The sequence below is a fragment of the Carcharodon carcharias genome, chromosome 15 (genome assembly GCF_017639515.1).
Source record: "Carcharodon carcharias isolate sCarCar2 chromosome 15, sCarCar2.pri, whole genome shotgun sequence".
Lineage (NCBI taxonomy): Eukaryota > Metazoa > Chordata > Chondrichthyes > Lamniformes > Lamnidae > Carcharodon > Carcharodon carcharias.
The window spans coordinates 2,322,407-2,337,550 of NC_054481.1; the positions used below are offsets into that span (position 1 = coordinate 2,322,407).

Below are 15,144 nucleotides of genomic sequence, written 5' to 3' on the forward strand. Positions count from 1 at the left end.
AAAGGGAGCAAGCAACTCGAAGGAAATAGAAAACAGGAGCGTCAAATGCCAATAAATGTGATTTCAAATTATTCGGAGATGAAATCCAGCAAAGAGGAAGAAGAATGTGTAGCCAACTTCTGAAAACTTTACAGAACAACCTGGACAGAGGACTGGCAATGGCACTGATTGTTACCTCTCTTACTCACAGAACTGCAGACCAGTATATGGAACGTTCAATGACCTGATATGAGGACAGGCAAGAAAACACACTGGGCGATGTCCTTTCTCATTTTTGGGTATCAATACATTATTACCCCTCAAATATAATTCTTGCTGAAGTCCTCCTTCTCACTCCATTGTAGCCTTCCTGACTCTGGACATTGCATCATGTCTTGGCACTTACTGTGGTAAGAATGATTGGCATGTAGAGCTTTAACAACCCCTCCTCCATTTGAACAGGGTAGTACCACCAAATTTGTTAAATTTACTGTCTGATACTATCTGGGAGACGACCCTCTTATGCTATTCTTCACCTAATGCACCCAATAATGCCTATCGAGCACAGATGACCAAAGTGGCTTAGAGCTGTTCGGGAGGCACTTTGTCTTAACCATGAGAGATTTGTAGGATAGTGTGCATAGCACAGCAAGCTACCATTATGAAGGGAATTAGCTCAGGATCATATTGCAGAGTCCATCCGGAATTCTTGAGGCAGTGAAAACACTTTAAGGCTATTGAACATATGCACAGTTTCTTCCCCCAGCAACAAATAACCTTGCTTTCTATATTCACAGTCTGTGTCCCTGAGTTCATACCATCCAGTTGGATACTATAATTAAGCTTTCATTCCAGCAGGGATTATGTTGTGAGTAGATACTTGCATGGAAGCCAGTTCTCTAATCCTTAGAGACCACAGTACAGAAAACTATCCTTGTTACATCTTTCCAGAGCCTAGAGCATTTTGAGAGTTTTCATGCTGAAGACTAGTTAAAAACTTTTAAAAGCTGTAGTTTTGTACACGAGAAGGAGAAAGAAGCTTGTTTAAAATAATGAAGAACGTTTATTGAAATCAATGCTACATTACGAGACAAGTCCTGGTAGATGATTGGATTAATGTCTTGTTTTCTATGCCAAACTGCGCTACCTTGACAGCTTATCCTATGTATAGAATTATGTAATTACAGTGTGTTCAAAGTTGTTGTTTAAAAATAATTAATTGTTCATTAAATAACTGGTAACTAGCCATCCAGATAAGTATAAACTAACAATTTAGTAAAACCACATTTCCTGAGATGCTGGGGTATATTTTCCTCTATTTACTAATGTTGGTAATGGGTATACACTATACATACTCATGGCAATTTCTTTTGCTAACATAAGCAAATGGAGGTAAACATATCTAATTATGCCTAATAGATTCTGGACTGAAAGAATTTTGTCCAATTACCTGTAAACCAGATACAGAAAGCAACTCAACATGTAGAATCCAATCGTGAGGAAATAAGCAAGCTGCATATTATACGTTTCTGCAGTAGGGCTTATTTGAATGCTGGTATTCGTATAAAATCCATAGTAAAAAACAGTTTTTGAAAAATAACCCTGCAGAAAAAAAAATATATTTAGCATGGCACAATCAATAACAATGATACCATAGAATCAAATAAAGTACACAAACTTAGAAAACAGTTCTATAACATCCTCAACTGCATCTCACTAGTGACCCTATCAGCAGTAAGCGCAGGAGAGAATCAGCCTGTGATTGGAGGAGCATCTCCTCACAGATTCTGTCTCTCCCACATGAGGTGGGGGTGGGGGGGTGGGGTGTTAGTTTTCTTTCATTGGTCACCCCCCATGATTCAATTTTCCTGGGCTTTTTGGGGGCTTTCGAGGCTTCCCCCAAGTATTTTGAACCCTGATCTCCATCTTTAGAACTCTCTATTCCTTTAATTTTAAGAATTTTTCCATTCATTCTATATTTTGTTTCACTGTTCTTTTTTTTCCATAATGTACAACTTTGCATTTATGCATTAATACGTTTGCCACCTATCTGCCTACCCTGCTAACCTATCTATACTCTCCTGCATTCTTCTGCACAATTGACATGCCCCACAGTTTGATAACCTCATCAAAATTTGATGTCATTCCTCATGTGCCTTTGTCCATACAGAAGAGGTCCCAGCATAGAATATCTGGGTCATACTACTACCTACATCTTTCATCTCTTTACTCTTTCATGGGATGTGGGCATGACTGACCAGCATTTGTTGCCCATCCCTAATTTCCCTTGAACTGAGTGGTTTGCTAGTCCATTTCAGAGGGCAGTTAAGAGTCAACCAAATTGTTGTGGGTCTGGAGTCACAGGTAGGTTGGACCAAGTAAGGATGGCAGATTTCCTTCCCTAAATGACATTGGTGAACCAGATTACAACAATCGATGATAGTTTCACGGTCACCATTACTGAGGCTAGCTTTCAATCCCAGGTTTATTCATTGAATTCAAATCCCACCAGCTGCCAAGTATGAGCCTGGGCCTCTGCATTGCTAATCCAGTGACATTATCACCCCACCACCATCTACCCTTACCAATCTGAAAAATAACTAATCAATCCAGATCTTTGTCCTGTAGCTATCTTGCTATTTACATGGAATGAAAAATGGATGGGTTCACTTTTTATCCTCATTACATCATTGCTATAAAAATTTGCTTTCATATGCCTTAGTTTTTAGTATAATTTTAAAGTACAGACCATGGACGAGGTTTCTACAAAGGCAGGTGGGGATCTTGCTAATATACCAAGGTTATGGATTGATGCCATTATCAACGCTACAAATTAAATTTAATAGTAAGTAAAGGAGGTCTGAGCTGTGGCCGGAACTGTGTGCTGCCTTCTTGTGGAACAGGAAGTGCAGGAGTGCTCCCTCAGGCTTCTGGTTTCTGCCAGGCCCATTCTTCAGCCTCCGCTCTCCACCCCTTCTCGATTGCCAGCCTCCTTCCAGCCCTCTCAATCCTAAATCTCACCGAGCCCTCCTGATTTCCAAAGCTTTCCTCTCCCGGCTGGTGTGGTCCAGAGCTGAAGCTGAAGCTCCCTTCACAGTGGGGCACCAATCCCCTGAGTGCCCAGTGGGGAACCAATCCCCTGCAGCTTGTGTTCCCTCACACCAGCTCGCTGACAGTAGGCTAATGAGGCCAGCCCTTTGCTACTTAACAATCATAACCATCTATTTTCACCAGGTGAAGTATAAAAGGATATAATGGCAGTACATTGTATTATTACAAGAAAACAGTATTTCACACAGCGCTTGACTTAAAATTGAAACTTTGTGAGAGAAATGCTGAAATCAGAATCTGTCTGGCATTCCTTCACTATTCTGTATCATTTCACTGTGCAGCACAATTCCCAAAATGACTGCAAAATGACTAAAATCATAGGTACTGAAATTTGTAACAGCAATGTAAGTCCCAATTGACTTTTCCTTTTTGTGAAATATTGGAGACATAGGTTATAACCTTACTGACAGGATCAGATGCAATATTAGCTTTACACTGTGACTAATTTTACTCTCTACTGAAGTAACTGGAGAACAATATTGGGCAGTGAGTAAAACCAGTGTCCTACCCAATCCTGAGCGGTAGGTTAAAATTACCCTTATTAAGTTGAAAGCCAGGACTCTCCATGAACGTCTCCAACATTGAGTCAGGGGTTTCAGATAGTTCTGATGTACTTACCCAGGAAATGCTTGACAGACTAAAACCTAGTCTAACATCTGGGTAACTACACAACTGTCCCCTTATTACCCTCCCCATGATCACCTGACCACACCCCTGACACCCTGACTAACCTCTGGCCCGACCTGACTCGACTACTCTCCCAACCCGACTTCCCGGCCGACCTGATCCTCTCGACCCTACTACCCCCTGACCCAATTACTCCCCCTGACCTGACTACTAATCCTGAGCCAACACCCCTAACCACTTACCCATCTCTCCCACTTGCCCACCTACCCACCCATTCACTCATCTGTTCACTAACATTGAAACTGAACTTCTAAACTTGCCATACCACAGCTAGTGCTGCAAAAAGGGGACCTGTCTTGTCTTCCCCTAACTCTACTCTGCTCTAATGGAATTCACCAAGGGACGCTGTGCTGCGCGTTTCTGGGAAAGATGGACTCTGATGTTCCCAGTAGAAATGCACAGCAATGGGTAGATGCAGGAAGGATGTTCCCGATGGTGGTGAAGTCCAGAACCAGGGGTCACAGACTGAGGATATTGTGGGGTAGAACATTCAGAACTGGGATGAGGAGAAATTTCTTCAACCAGAGAGTGGTGAGCCTGTGGAATTCATACCACAGAAAGTAGCTGAGACCAAAACATTGTATGTTTTCAAGAAGCTCTTGGGATAAAAGGGATCAAAGGGTATGGGGAGAAAGTGGGAGCAGGCTATTAAATTGGAATGATCAGCCATGATCATAATGAATGGTGGAGCAGGCTCGAAGGGCCGAATGGTCTACTCCTGCTCCTAGTTTCTATGTTTCTATAATTCAGGGGAATTCATGAATGCAGTGGCAATCTGACGATCATTCCTGCTGCTCGGAAGATCTGGGCCAATATTTGTGTTCCTCTTAACATGTTTTTACATCTTGAGGTTTTCACATAAACTCTATTTTCAATAGTTATTACTCATAAAAGAGTTCTGTTCTTTATTGAATTGTTTTAGGATATGAATTAAAATTCCAAACTTGATTATTGTTCTATTTGCAATTGGACAGATGAAGTCACATAAAATTATTGTGAGTTTGCTTAGACATTTCTATTAGTTCAGTGTTTTAATTTTAATGTCACTTCTCTTTTTACTGGAATTACTCATAGTTTAAGGATACTTACTGAGCCCGTGAGCAGCTCCAAGCCTGTGAAAGTGAGATTGTTAATACCCATATCAAAAAATTGTGGGATGGTGATGAAGCTGAAGTTTATCAGGAAGGAGAATAGGTTGAACATAAGCAGCCATTTGAGGAAAGTGAAATAGGAAAGAACACTTGTTCCGAACTTGCTACCAATGATTTTCAGGGATCTTTTCCAGGGATGAATTGACTGGAAACATATTAGCATATTCTCACGAAAGCGTTGAAGAGACTATAAAAAGAATAAGATAAAAGAACACATTAATTTATAAAACGACACTGATTAGTCTGCACTGAATCTCCTTATTTATCTCCTAACACACCATGTCTGAGTCTTTTCGTAATCCTAAACAGAAAGATGTCCATTGTAATCACACTTTTCTCCCTATTTGCATTTCTCTATTCCTTCCAAATATTTGAGTTGTTTGAATTATTTTGGTTTGTAATTCTGCAAGATTTTCTGACTAAACCCTTTCTGGAAAGGTGATGGCAGAGTTTTTGATGTCATCAAGTTTACAGAATGTAGAATGTAGGAAGCCAGCCAGGATTGTGTTGTAATAATCAAGTCAAGAGGTAACCAAGGCTTGGATGAGGGTTGCAGCAGCAAATGAGCTGAGCCAGGGGCAGAACTGAGTGATGTCAAGTTGGTGGAAATAGACGGTCTTAGATATGGCATGGATATGTGGGCAGAAGCTCATCTCAGTTCAGATGTGACACAGCTTGTGAATAATCAGCTTCAGCGTCAGACCATTGATAAGGAGAGGTAGGGTTGAAAGCTCGAGAACGGAAGTTGAGGTGGGGACTGAATGGCTTTGGCCTTTCCAATATTCAACTGGAGGAAATTTCTGTCTATCCAGTACTGGATGCTGGATAAGCAGTCTGATAATTTAGAGACAGTGGAGGAGACAAAAGGGGTGGTGGTGAGGTAGAACTGGGCATCACCAGCTTACTTTTGAAAACTGATGTTGTGTTTTTGGATGATGTCACTGATGGGAAGCATGTAGATGAGAAATAGGGGGGGGCCAAGGATAGACCCTTGTGACATCAGAGCTAATGGTATGGAAATGGGAGGAGAAACCATTACAGGAGGTTTTCTGGCCAGGATAGAAAACAGATCTATATTACTGAACTTGGGCTGTGATAACGTTTGATAGCAATTGATTAGGCTTTTGGAGCATTTAAATTTTAAATAGCTGCTGCGCAGTTCTTCATGTTAATGTCTTATTAATTACTTTGTTAAGGTTTGTCAATGTCAATTACATTATTAAGGGAAACAGGTGATGGGCATTTGAACATACATAAATAGAGGATAACTAGGACACTGGGAGTGGGTGAGAGGTGTTGACTATAAACTCTCTCAAGCAAGGAAAGGTTCTGTGTCTTAGTTTTGACTTCACCATCTGGTGTGGATCCTATTAACATTTAGCATCTTTGGCATCCAGTGCTATCGGGTGTTAACGATATATATATTAGATTATAAACTCTCTCTCTCTCAGCTGCATCTTATTTCAGTGCATCTAGCTATAGGTAGGTACTTTGAACTGCACCCATCACTTCTGGTTGAGCAGCAGGGAAAGTGAAGATGCAGTGAAGCATCGTTCTCTGTCCCTCTGAGTCCCATTAGTGCTGAAAAAAATCATCAAATGACAGCCAGATTATCCTGGCTTCTTTTTTCAAATCATTAATGTGATGCTTTTGATGCTACAATGCTTCCTTTTATGAATCTGTTCCCATTCAAACTTACAAACAATGCTTTATACAGCAGCTGGGTACATCTATGTATTTCAATATCTGTTTCCACTGTATGCGGTCCAATCGTCTGCTGAACCTGATCCCTGGTAAGAAACAGGGGAAAATACAATTTACATTACAATTTTGCAATAAGGAATATATAATAGATGCTGACATTGCATTGTTAATATATCACATTTCCATATTTGGAATGCATGACTGGACAGAAAACCCACCCTAGTGCATTCATCCACTCAGAAAAATCTACGGAATCTGTCATCATCAAACCATCCCTAGGTTCTTATTTGAGTCTAATGGTTTCACCTTCAATCAATGGGCGGAATTGTCCCAGGTTCGCACTAAGTGTGGTAGCTGGCGGGAAAAAGGATGTTTTATCCACTGGCCACAATGGCGGGTTTTCACGCTGTACCTTCCCATTCCCGCCTCATTCATTATGTCTTCCTGGGAAACATGCCAGGTTGCTGGTGGGGGCAGCCTCTGATTCACTTGCCCCGCCATCACCTCAGTCCTCGAGTAAACCGGGTGCTACATTTACAGACCAGTGATTTTTAAAGGATAGGAAGCTGCTGGGAACTGGTGGTTGCCAGAGGAAAGAAGGATGCTGCCCCCAGGTTTAGCGATGCCTCCCTGAAGCACCTACTGGATGCAGTGGAGGCTTGCTGCAATGTCCTCTACCTCCACTCTGGGCGAAGGCCAGCAAGCGAGGTCACCAATCCAGCATGGGAGGTGGTACAGCGCTGGTCAGCACCAAGGTCCTGCAAAAGAGGTCAGCCACCCAGTGCCGAAAGAAGATGAATGGTCTCATCTGTTCCGCCAGGGTAAGTCACTCTCTTCATCACTCTCAACTGTTAAGACACAGTAGTTTTTAAAGGCTGAGTTATTTAAAATCCCAGATGGGAACTTTAAACAACTGTCATAACCTATATTTTCAATGGGTATGTTTTGAGTTGCAGCTCTAAATCCAGGAATAAGACCAACAGTTCTCGAGAGGTTTTTTATATCAAACTAAATGAAACATTTATTAATTTACAACAAATTAAATACATATACATGACTATAAATTACAACTATCATAACTTTTAACAAATTCCCAAATTAATCTCCACTAAGGCAACAACAACCAATAGACTTAACCAGACACCAGGCAAAGCATTTTTCACCTTATGAATTCAAATGAGGCTCCTTTCAATTTGGTTTCTTTTGCAAATTTGGTAGATTTACAGGCTTCTGCCCTGCACACACAAACTCCCTTCTGTTATACCCAGTCTTTCCCTTTGAATGTAAATCCTCATTGTATCACCAGGCCCTTTGAACTCCACCTCTGCTAACAATAAAACCCTTTTCATAGTACCAATTTTATTAGTAATATAAACATTGCTTGGTGTCTCCTAGGTGCAAGATTTCACCCCCCACAGTCTTTAAATGGTTTATTCAACAAAATGCAAATGTACCCTCTACTCTACTGTTTACATCTCAAAACTACTATATATCAAAGCACCCAGACTAGCTGGCTTTAAAACAATTAACACACACACAGACTAAACCTCTGTTTTAAAAAAATGATTTCCAATAACATTACATACATTAATATCTCTTCCTGACATAACTCACATACTCACAAACCCATCACACATCCACAGGGGTCTCACACCTCAAGAGACAACACCACTAACTCTCACACACACCCTCACATTCCATCAGGCTCATATCCTCTGGAGCTCACATCCTCCTCCAGTCCATGGCTCCGCTCACCACACAGACATTCCAGCAGTGCCTTGTGCCCTGCTCACACTCTCTCCATCTTTCATGCAGGAGGAGCTGGCTCACATCAGCAGGGAGAGGACCCAGATTGTAGGTGGAGAGGCCCACATTAGGCCCCTCACTCACTTTGAGGAGTATGCCATCATGCTGTCTGGCGAGGACATTGACCATATGTGTGGATGACGGTGAGGTTGGTGGCGAACATCCACGTTAGGATCCTGTACCATATCATCCCTCTCTCGACATAACTGTGAGTGCTGTTTTTCCTGCTTGTGACTCTGCTGCCAGGCACTAATTATCTCTAACAAAAACAGAATTACCTGGAAAAACTCAGCAGGTCTGGCAGCATCGGCGGAGAAGAAAAGAGTTGACGTTTCGAGTCCTCATGACCCTTCGACAGAACTTGAGTTCGAGTCCAGGAAAGAGCTGAAATATAAGCTGGTTTAAGGTGTGTGTGTGGGGGGCGGAGAGATAGAGAGACAGAGAGGTGGAGGGGGTTGGTGTGGTTGTAGCGACAAACAAGCAGTGATAGAAGCAGATCATCAAAAGATGTCAACAACAATAGTACAATAGAACACATAGGTGTTAAAGTTAAAGTTGGTGATATTATCTAAACGAATGTGCTAATTAAGAATGGATGGTAGGGCACTCAAGGTATAGCTCTAGTGGGTTTTTTTTTTTATTTTATATAATGGAAATAGGTGGGAAAAGGAAAATCTTTATAATTTATTGGGAAAAAAAAAAAGAAGGGGGAAACAGAAAGGGGGTGGGGATGGGGGAGGGGACTCACGACCTAAAGTTGTTGAATTCAATATTCAGTCCGGAAGGCTGTAAAGTCCCTAGTCGGAAGATGAGGTGTTGTTCCTCCAGTTTGCGTTGGGCTTCACTGGAACAATGCAGCAAGCCAAGGACAGACATGTGGGCAAGAGAGCAGGGTGGAGTGTTAAAATGGCAAGCGACAGGGAGGTTTGGGTCATTCTTGCGGACAGACCGCAGGTGTTCTGCAAAGCGGTCGCCCAGTTTACGTTTGGTCTCTCCAATGTAGAGGAGACCACATTGGGAGCAACGAATGCAGTAGACTAAGTTGGGGGATATGCAAGTGAAATGCTGCTTCACTTGAAAGGAGTGTTTGGGTCCTTGGACGGTGAGGAGAGAGGAAGTGAAGGGGCAGGTGTTGCATCTTTTGCGTGGGCAAGGGGTTGTGCCATAGGAGGGGGTTGAGGAGTAGGGGGTGATGGAGGAGTGGACCAGGGTGTCCCGGAGGGAGCGATCCCTACGGAATGCCGATAAGGGGGGTGAAGGGAAGATGTGTTTGGTAGTGGCATCATGCTGGAGTTGGCGGAAATGGCGGAGGATGATCCTTTGAATGCGGAGGCTGGTGGGGTGATAAGTGAGGACAAGGGGGACCCTATCATGTTTCTGGGAGGGAGGAGAAGGAGTGAGGGCGGATGCGCGGGAGATGGGCCGGACACGGTTGAGGGCCCTGTCAACGACCGTGGGTGGAAAACCTCGGTTAAGGAAGAAGGAGGACGTGTCAGAGGAACTGTTTTTGAATGTAGCATCATCGGAACAGATGCGACGGAGGCGAAGGAACTGAGAGAATGGGATGGAGTCCTTACAGGAAGTGGGGTGTGAGGAGCTGTAGTCGAGATAGCTGTGGGTGTCGGTGGGTTTGTAATGGATATTGGTGGACAGTCTATCACCAGAGATTGAGACAGAGAGGTCAAGGAAGGGAAGGGAAGTGTCAGAGATGGACCACGTGAAAATGATGGAGGGGTGGAGATTGGAAGCAAAATTAATAAATTTTTCCAAGTCCTGACGAGAGCATGAAGCAGCACCGAAATAATCATCGATGTACCGGAGAAAGAGTTGTGGAAGGGGGCCGGAGTAGGACTGCAACAAGGAATGTTCCACATACCCCATAAAGAGACAGGCATAGCTGGGGCCCATGCGGGTACCCATAGCCACACCTTTTATTTGGAGGAAGTGAGAGGAGTTGAAGGAGAAATTGTTCAGCGTGAGAACAAGTTCAGCCAGACGGAGGAGAGTAGTGGTGGATGGGGATTGTTCGGGCCTCTGTTCGAGGAAGAAGCTAAGGGCCCTCAGACCATCCTGGTGGGGGATGGAGGTGTAGAGGGATTGGACGTCCATGGTGAAGAGGAAGCGGTAGGGGCCAGGGAACTGGAAATTGTTGATGTGACGTAAGGTGTCAGAGGAATCACGGATGTAGGTGGGAAGGGACTGGACAAGGGGAGAGAGAAGGGAGTCAAGATAACGAGAAATGAGTTCTGTGGGGCAGGAGCAAGCTGAGACGATCGGTCTACCGGGGCAGTTCTGTTTGTGGATTTTGGGTAGGAGATAGAAGCGGGCCGTCCGAGGTTGGGCAACTATCAGGTTGGAAGCTGTGGGAGGGAGATCCCCAGAGGAGATGAGGTCAGTGACAGTCCTGGAAACAATGGCTTGATGTTCAGTGGTGGGGTCATGGTCCAGGGAGAGGTAGGAGGAAGTGTCTGCGAGTTGACGCTCAGCCTCCGCGTGGTAGAGGTCAGTGCGCCAGACAACAACAGCACCACCCTTGTCAGCGGGTTTGATGACAATGTCAGGGTTGGACCTGAGAGAATGGAGTGCAGTAAGTTCAGAGAGAGACAGGTTAGAATGGGTGAGAGGAGCAGAGAAATTGAGACGACTAATGTCGCGCCGACAGTTCTCAATGAAAAGATCGAGAGAAGGTAAGAATCCAGAGGGAGGGGTCCAGGTGGAGGGAGAATATTGAAGATGGGTAAAAGGATCCGTTGAACTGGGAGAGGACTCCTGCCCAAAGAAGTGAGCCCGGAGACGAAGACGGCGGAAGAAGAGTTCAGTATCATGCCGAGCCCGAAATTCATTGAGGTGAGGGCGTAAGGGTATGAAACTAAGTCCTTTGCTGAGCACTGAACGTTCAGCATCGGAGAGGGGAAGGTCAGGGGGTATAGTGAATACACGGCTGGGGTTGGGATTGGAAGATGGGGTGGGGACGGAGGGACAGGCAGGGGTGGAGGGTCCTAGATGGGTGTTGGTGTCGATGAGTTGTTGGAGCTTGCGTTCCTTAGCACTTGAGAGAAAGAGAAAAAGTTAGCTTCTTCCTCGAACAGAGGCCCGAACAATCCCCATCCACCACTACTCTCCTCCGCCTGGCTGAACTTGTTCTCACGCTGAACAATTTCTCCTTCAACTCCTCTCACTTCCTCCAAATAAAAGGTGTGGCTATGGGTACCCGCATGGGCCCCAGCTATGCCTGTCTCTTTATGGGGTATGTGGAACATTCCTTGTTGCAGTCCTACTCCGGCCCCCTTCCACAACTCTTTCTCCGGTACATCGATGATTACTTTGGTGCTGCTTCATGCTCTCGTCAGGACTTGGAAAAATTTATTAATTTTGCTTCCAATCTCCACCCCTCCATCATTTTCACGTGGTCCATCTCTGACACTTCCCTTCCCTTCCTTGACCTCTCTGTCTCAATCTCTGGTGATAGACTGTCCACCAATATCCATTACAAACCCACCGACACCCACAGCTATCTCGACTACAGCTCCTCACACCCCACTTCCTGTAAGGACTCCATCCCATTCTCTCAGTTCCTTCGCCTCCGTCGCATCTGTTCCGATGATGCTACATTCAAAAACAGTTCCTCTGACACGTCCTCCTTCTTCCTTAACCGAGGTTTTCCACCCACGGTCGTTGACAGGGCCCTCAACCGTGTCCGGCCCATCTCCCGCGCATCCGCCCTCACTCCTTCTCCTCCCTCCCAGAAACATGATAGGGTCCCCCTTGTCCTCACTTATCACCCCACCAGCCTCCGCATTCAAAGGATCATCCTCCGCCATTTCCGCCAACTCCAGCATGATGCCACTACCAAACACATCTTCCCTTCACCCCCCTTATCGGCATTCCGTAGGGATCGCTCCCTCCGGGACACCCTGGTCCACTCCTCCATCACCCCCTACTCCTCAACCCCCTCCTATGGCACAACCCCTTGCCCACGCAAAAGATGCAACACCTGCCCCTTCACTTCCTCTCTCCTCACCGTCCAAGGACCCAAACACTCCTTTCAAGTGAAGCAGCATTTCACTTGCATTTCCCCCAACTTAGTCTACTGCATTCGTTGCTCCCAATGTGGTCTCCTCTACATTGGAGAGACCAAACGTAAACTGGGCGACCGCTTTGCAGAACACCTGCGGTCTGTCCGCAAGAATGACCCAAACCTCCCTGTCGCTTGCCATTTTAACACTCCACCCTGCTCTCTTGCCCACATGTCTGTCCTTGGCTTGCTGCATTGTTCCAGTGAAGCCCAACGCAAACTGGAGGAACAACACCTCATCTTCCGACTAGGGACTTTACAGCCTTCCGGACTGAATATTGAATTCAACAACTTTAGGTCGTGAGTCCCCTCCCCCATCCCCACCCCCTTTCTGTTTCCCCCTTCTTTTTTTTTTCCCAATAAATTATAAAGATTTTCCTTTTCCCACCTATTTCCATTATATAAAATAAAAAAAAAACCCACTAGAGCTATACCTTGAGTGCCCTACCATCCATTCTTAATTAGCACATTCGTTTAGATAATATCACCAACTTTAACTTTAACACCTATGTGTTCTATTGTACTATTGTTGTTGACATCTTTTGATGATCTGCTTCTATCACTGCTTGTTTGTCGCTACAACCACACCAACCCCCTCCACCTCTCTGTCTCTCTATCTCTCCGCCCCCCACACACACACCTTAAACCAGCTTATATTTCAGCTCTTTCCTGGACTCGAACTCAAGTTCTGTCGAAGGGTCATGAGGACTCGAAACGTCAACTCTTTTCTTCTCCGCCGATGCTGCCAGACCTGCTGAGTTTTTCCAGGTAATTCTGTTTTTGTTTTGGATTTCCAGCATCCGCAGTTTTTTTGTTTTTATCACTAATTATCTCTACTTTGGGTTACAGGGAGCTCTGCCAAGTGACCGACACCCTCAGCCAGCCAGTCCCTCAGCTCCATCCATGTCCTCACCTCCAGCCAAGAGGACACCTCCTCCATTGAAGAGCTGGAAATAAACGTCCTGTAAAACCTGTCACCGTGCTTACCCACACCCTCCACCAGCACAGAGACAAACACCTTGGTTGGACCTAGATCTGGAGCATGCTCGGGTTCACAATCTGGTGCTCACCGTACAGACATGTGGCGGGAGGAGGCAGGTTCAGCTGAGCTCCCCGGCACTCGGAGGACTGCTGGGCAAGAGGTATCTGTGAGGTCCGAGTCAGGTGACGAGCCTCTGGATTCGGCCTTCCACCTCAGTGTGGAGAGTCAGCAAAAGGCGAGGAAACATCATGCAGAGCTGTTGGAAGCCCTCAACAGAGTGGCAGGGGAATGTGTGCGCCTGCTCTCTGATGAAGTAGTGCCCACAGGTCTCCATGGGAAGGATGACAAACACCATGTAGACCCTGGTCCAGCAGAATGTGGAGATATGCGCAGACCTGCACTCTACCGCGATAGCCATGGGTGAGTTCCTGCAGTGACAACGCGAGAGGGAAACGGGGCAGCTCGATGTCTCTCCAAGTTCTCCTTTCCCTCAGGGAATCAAGCTGGGGCCCTCGGGCGCCTGGAGGGAGGAGGAACAGCAGCTGGACACCCTGGTGTCACTCACTCTGCACTCTCAGCGGCTGTCCCCTCTCTTCGAGTCCCCTTTACCTGTGACCCCCTCAACCTTGTTCTCTGTCATCGTAGCAGGAGCAGCTGGCCCACAGGAGGACAGCCAAAGCAAGTCGGGGTTCTCAAGGCCATGGATCTCCAGAAGATCCATGCTGAAGTCACCAGAGGCAACAAGGCAAACCATTGCACTGGCTCTCTCTACCCCTGCTGCGGATGTCAGGGCAGCACCTTGAAGAAGTGGTAGGCCTAGAAGAGTTATGAATTTCTGATCACAAATGGTTGCACGGGTGAACACATTTTATTATTTTATAATCTGAAAATAATTTCACTTTCACTGAATAATGTGTAATGGCATCTTTCAGCTTTATTTACAGGTTTTGTGAGTCTTCACCTCCCCCGTCCTTCCCTCTCCCCCAGTCACAAATATCCTTTCCCCCCATTACTGTCGATCCCCCGGCATCACCTACCACCTCCCCAATGTCACCTACCAGCCAGAACTCTTCTTTCCAGGATGTCCAGGTGAACGTGCACGTTCCCTATCTTCCTGGGAATCCCATGGCCATCCACATTGACCTTCCTTACCTCCTCCTTCCCACCCCCAAGGTCCATATGTCCCTCCAAGTCCCCACCAACCACCCTCGCCATCCCTTCTACTGCTACCAGTGCACCCTCACCCTCCCACCCTACCGGCTCACTCTGCCCTCTCTCATTCTCACCATTCCCTCTTACCATGGCCACCCTCATTTAATTCTCCAGGAGGCAATCATCGACTCCATAGGCCCCTCCCTTGCAAATTCACCTGGACATTCCCTCGCTCTTACTCTTTCTTCCACCCTTACCCCTTTCTCCACCCTTACTCCTTCGTCCCCCCCAACTCCCTCCTTCCCTTGGACTCCTTCCTCCCTCCACCCAAAATCCTGCCCCCAATGAACTTCTTCCTCCCCCTGAACTCTTTCCTCCCTCCAAACTCCTTCCTCCCCCCAAAGTCCTTCCCCCCTTCAAACTCTTTCCCTTACACCTTCCTTCCGCCTTATACCTACCTTCTCAGTTGCTGCATTCTCCCCCATTACACCCCCCTC

The 15,144-nt window shown here is 45.7% G+C and overlaps 1 protein-coding gene across 1 annotated transcript in view; it reads right to left on the minus strand.

Annotated features, from left to right (window-relative positions):
* Positions 1-15,144, minus strand: part of tmc5 (transmembrane channel like 5) — a 215,457-nt gene that overhangs the window by 108,304 nt on the left and 92,009 nt on the right. Inside the window, exons 7-9 of the mRNA XM_041206868.1 lie at positions 6,628-6,718; positions 4,867-5,115; positions 1,430-1,581 (exon numbers count right to left, since the gene is read on the minus strand). Of these exons, the coding sequence (XP_041062802.1) occupies positions 1,430-1,581; positions 4,867-5,115; positions 6,628-6,718 (492 nt within the window). The remainder of the gene's footprint in view (positions 1-1,429; positions 1,582-4,866; positions 5,116-6,627; positions 6,719-15,144) is intronic.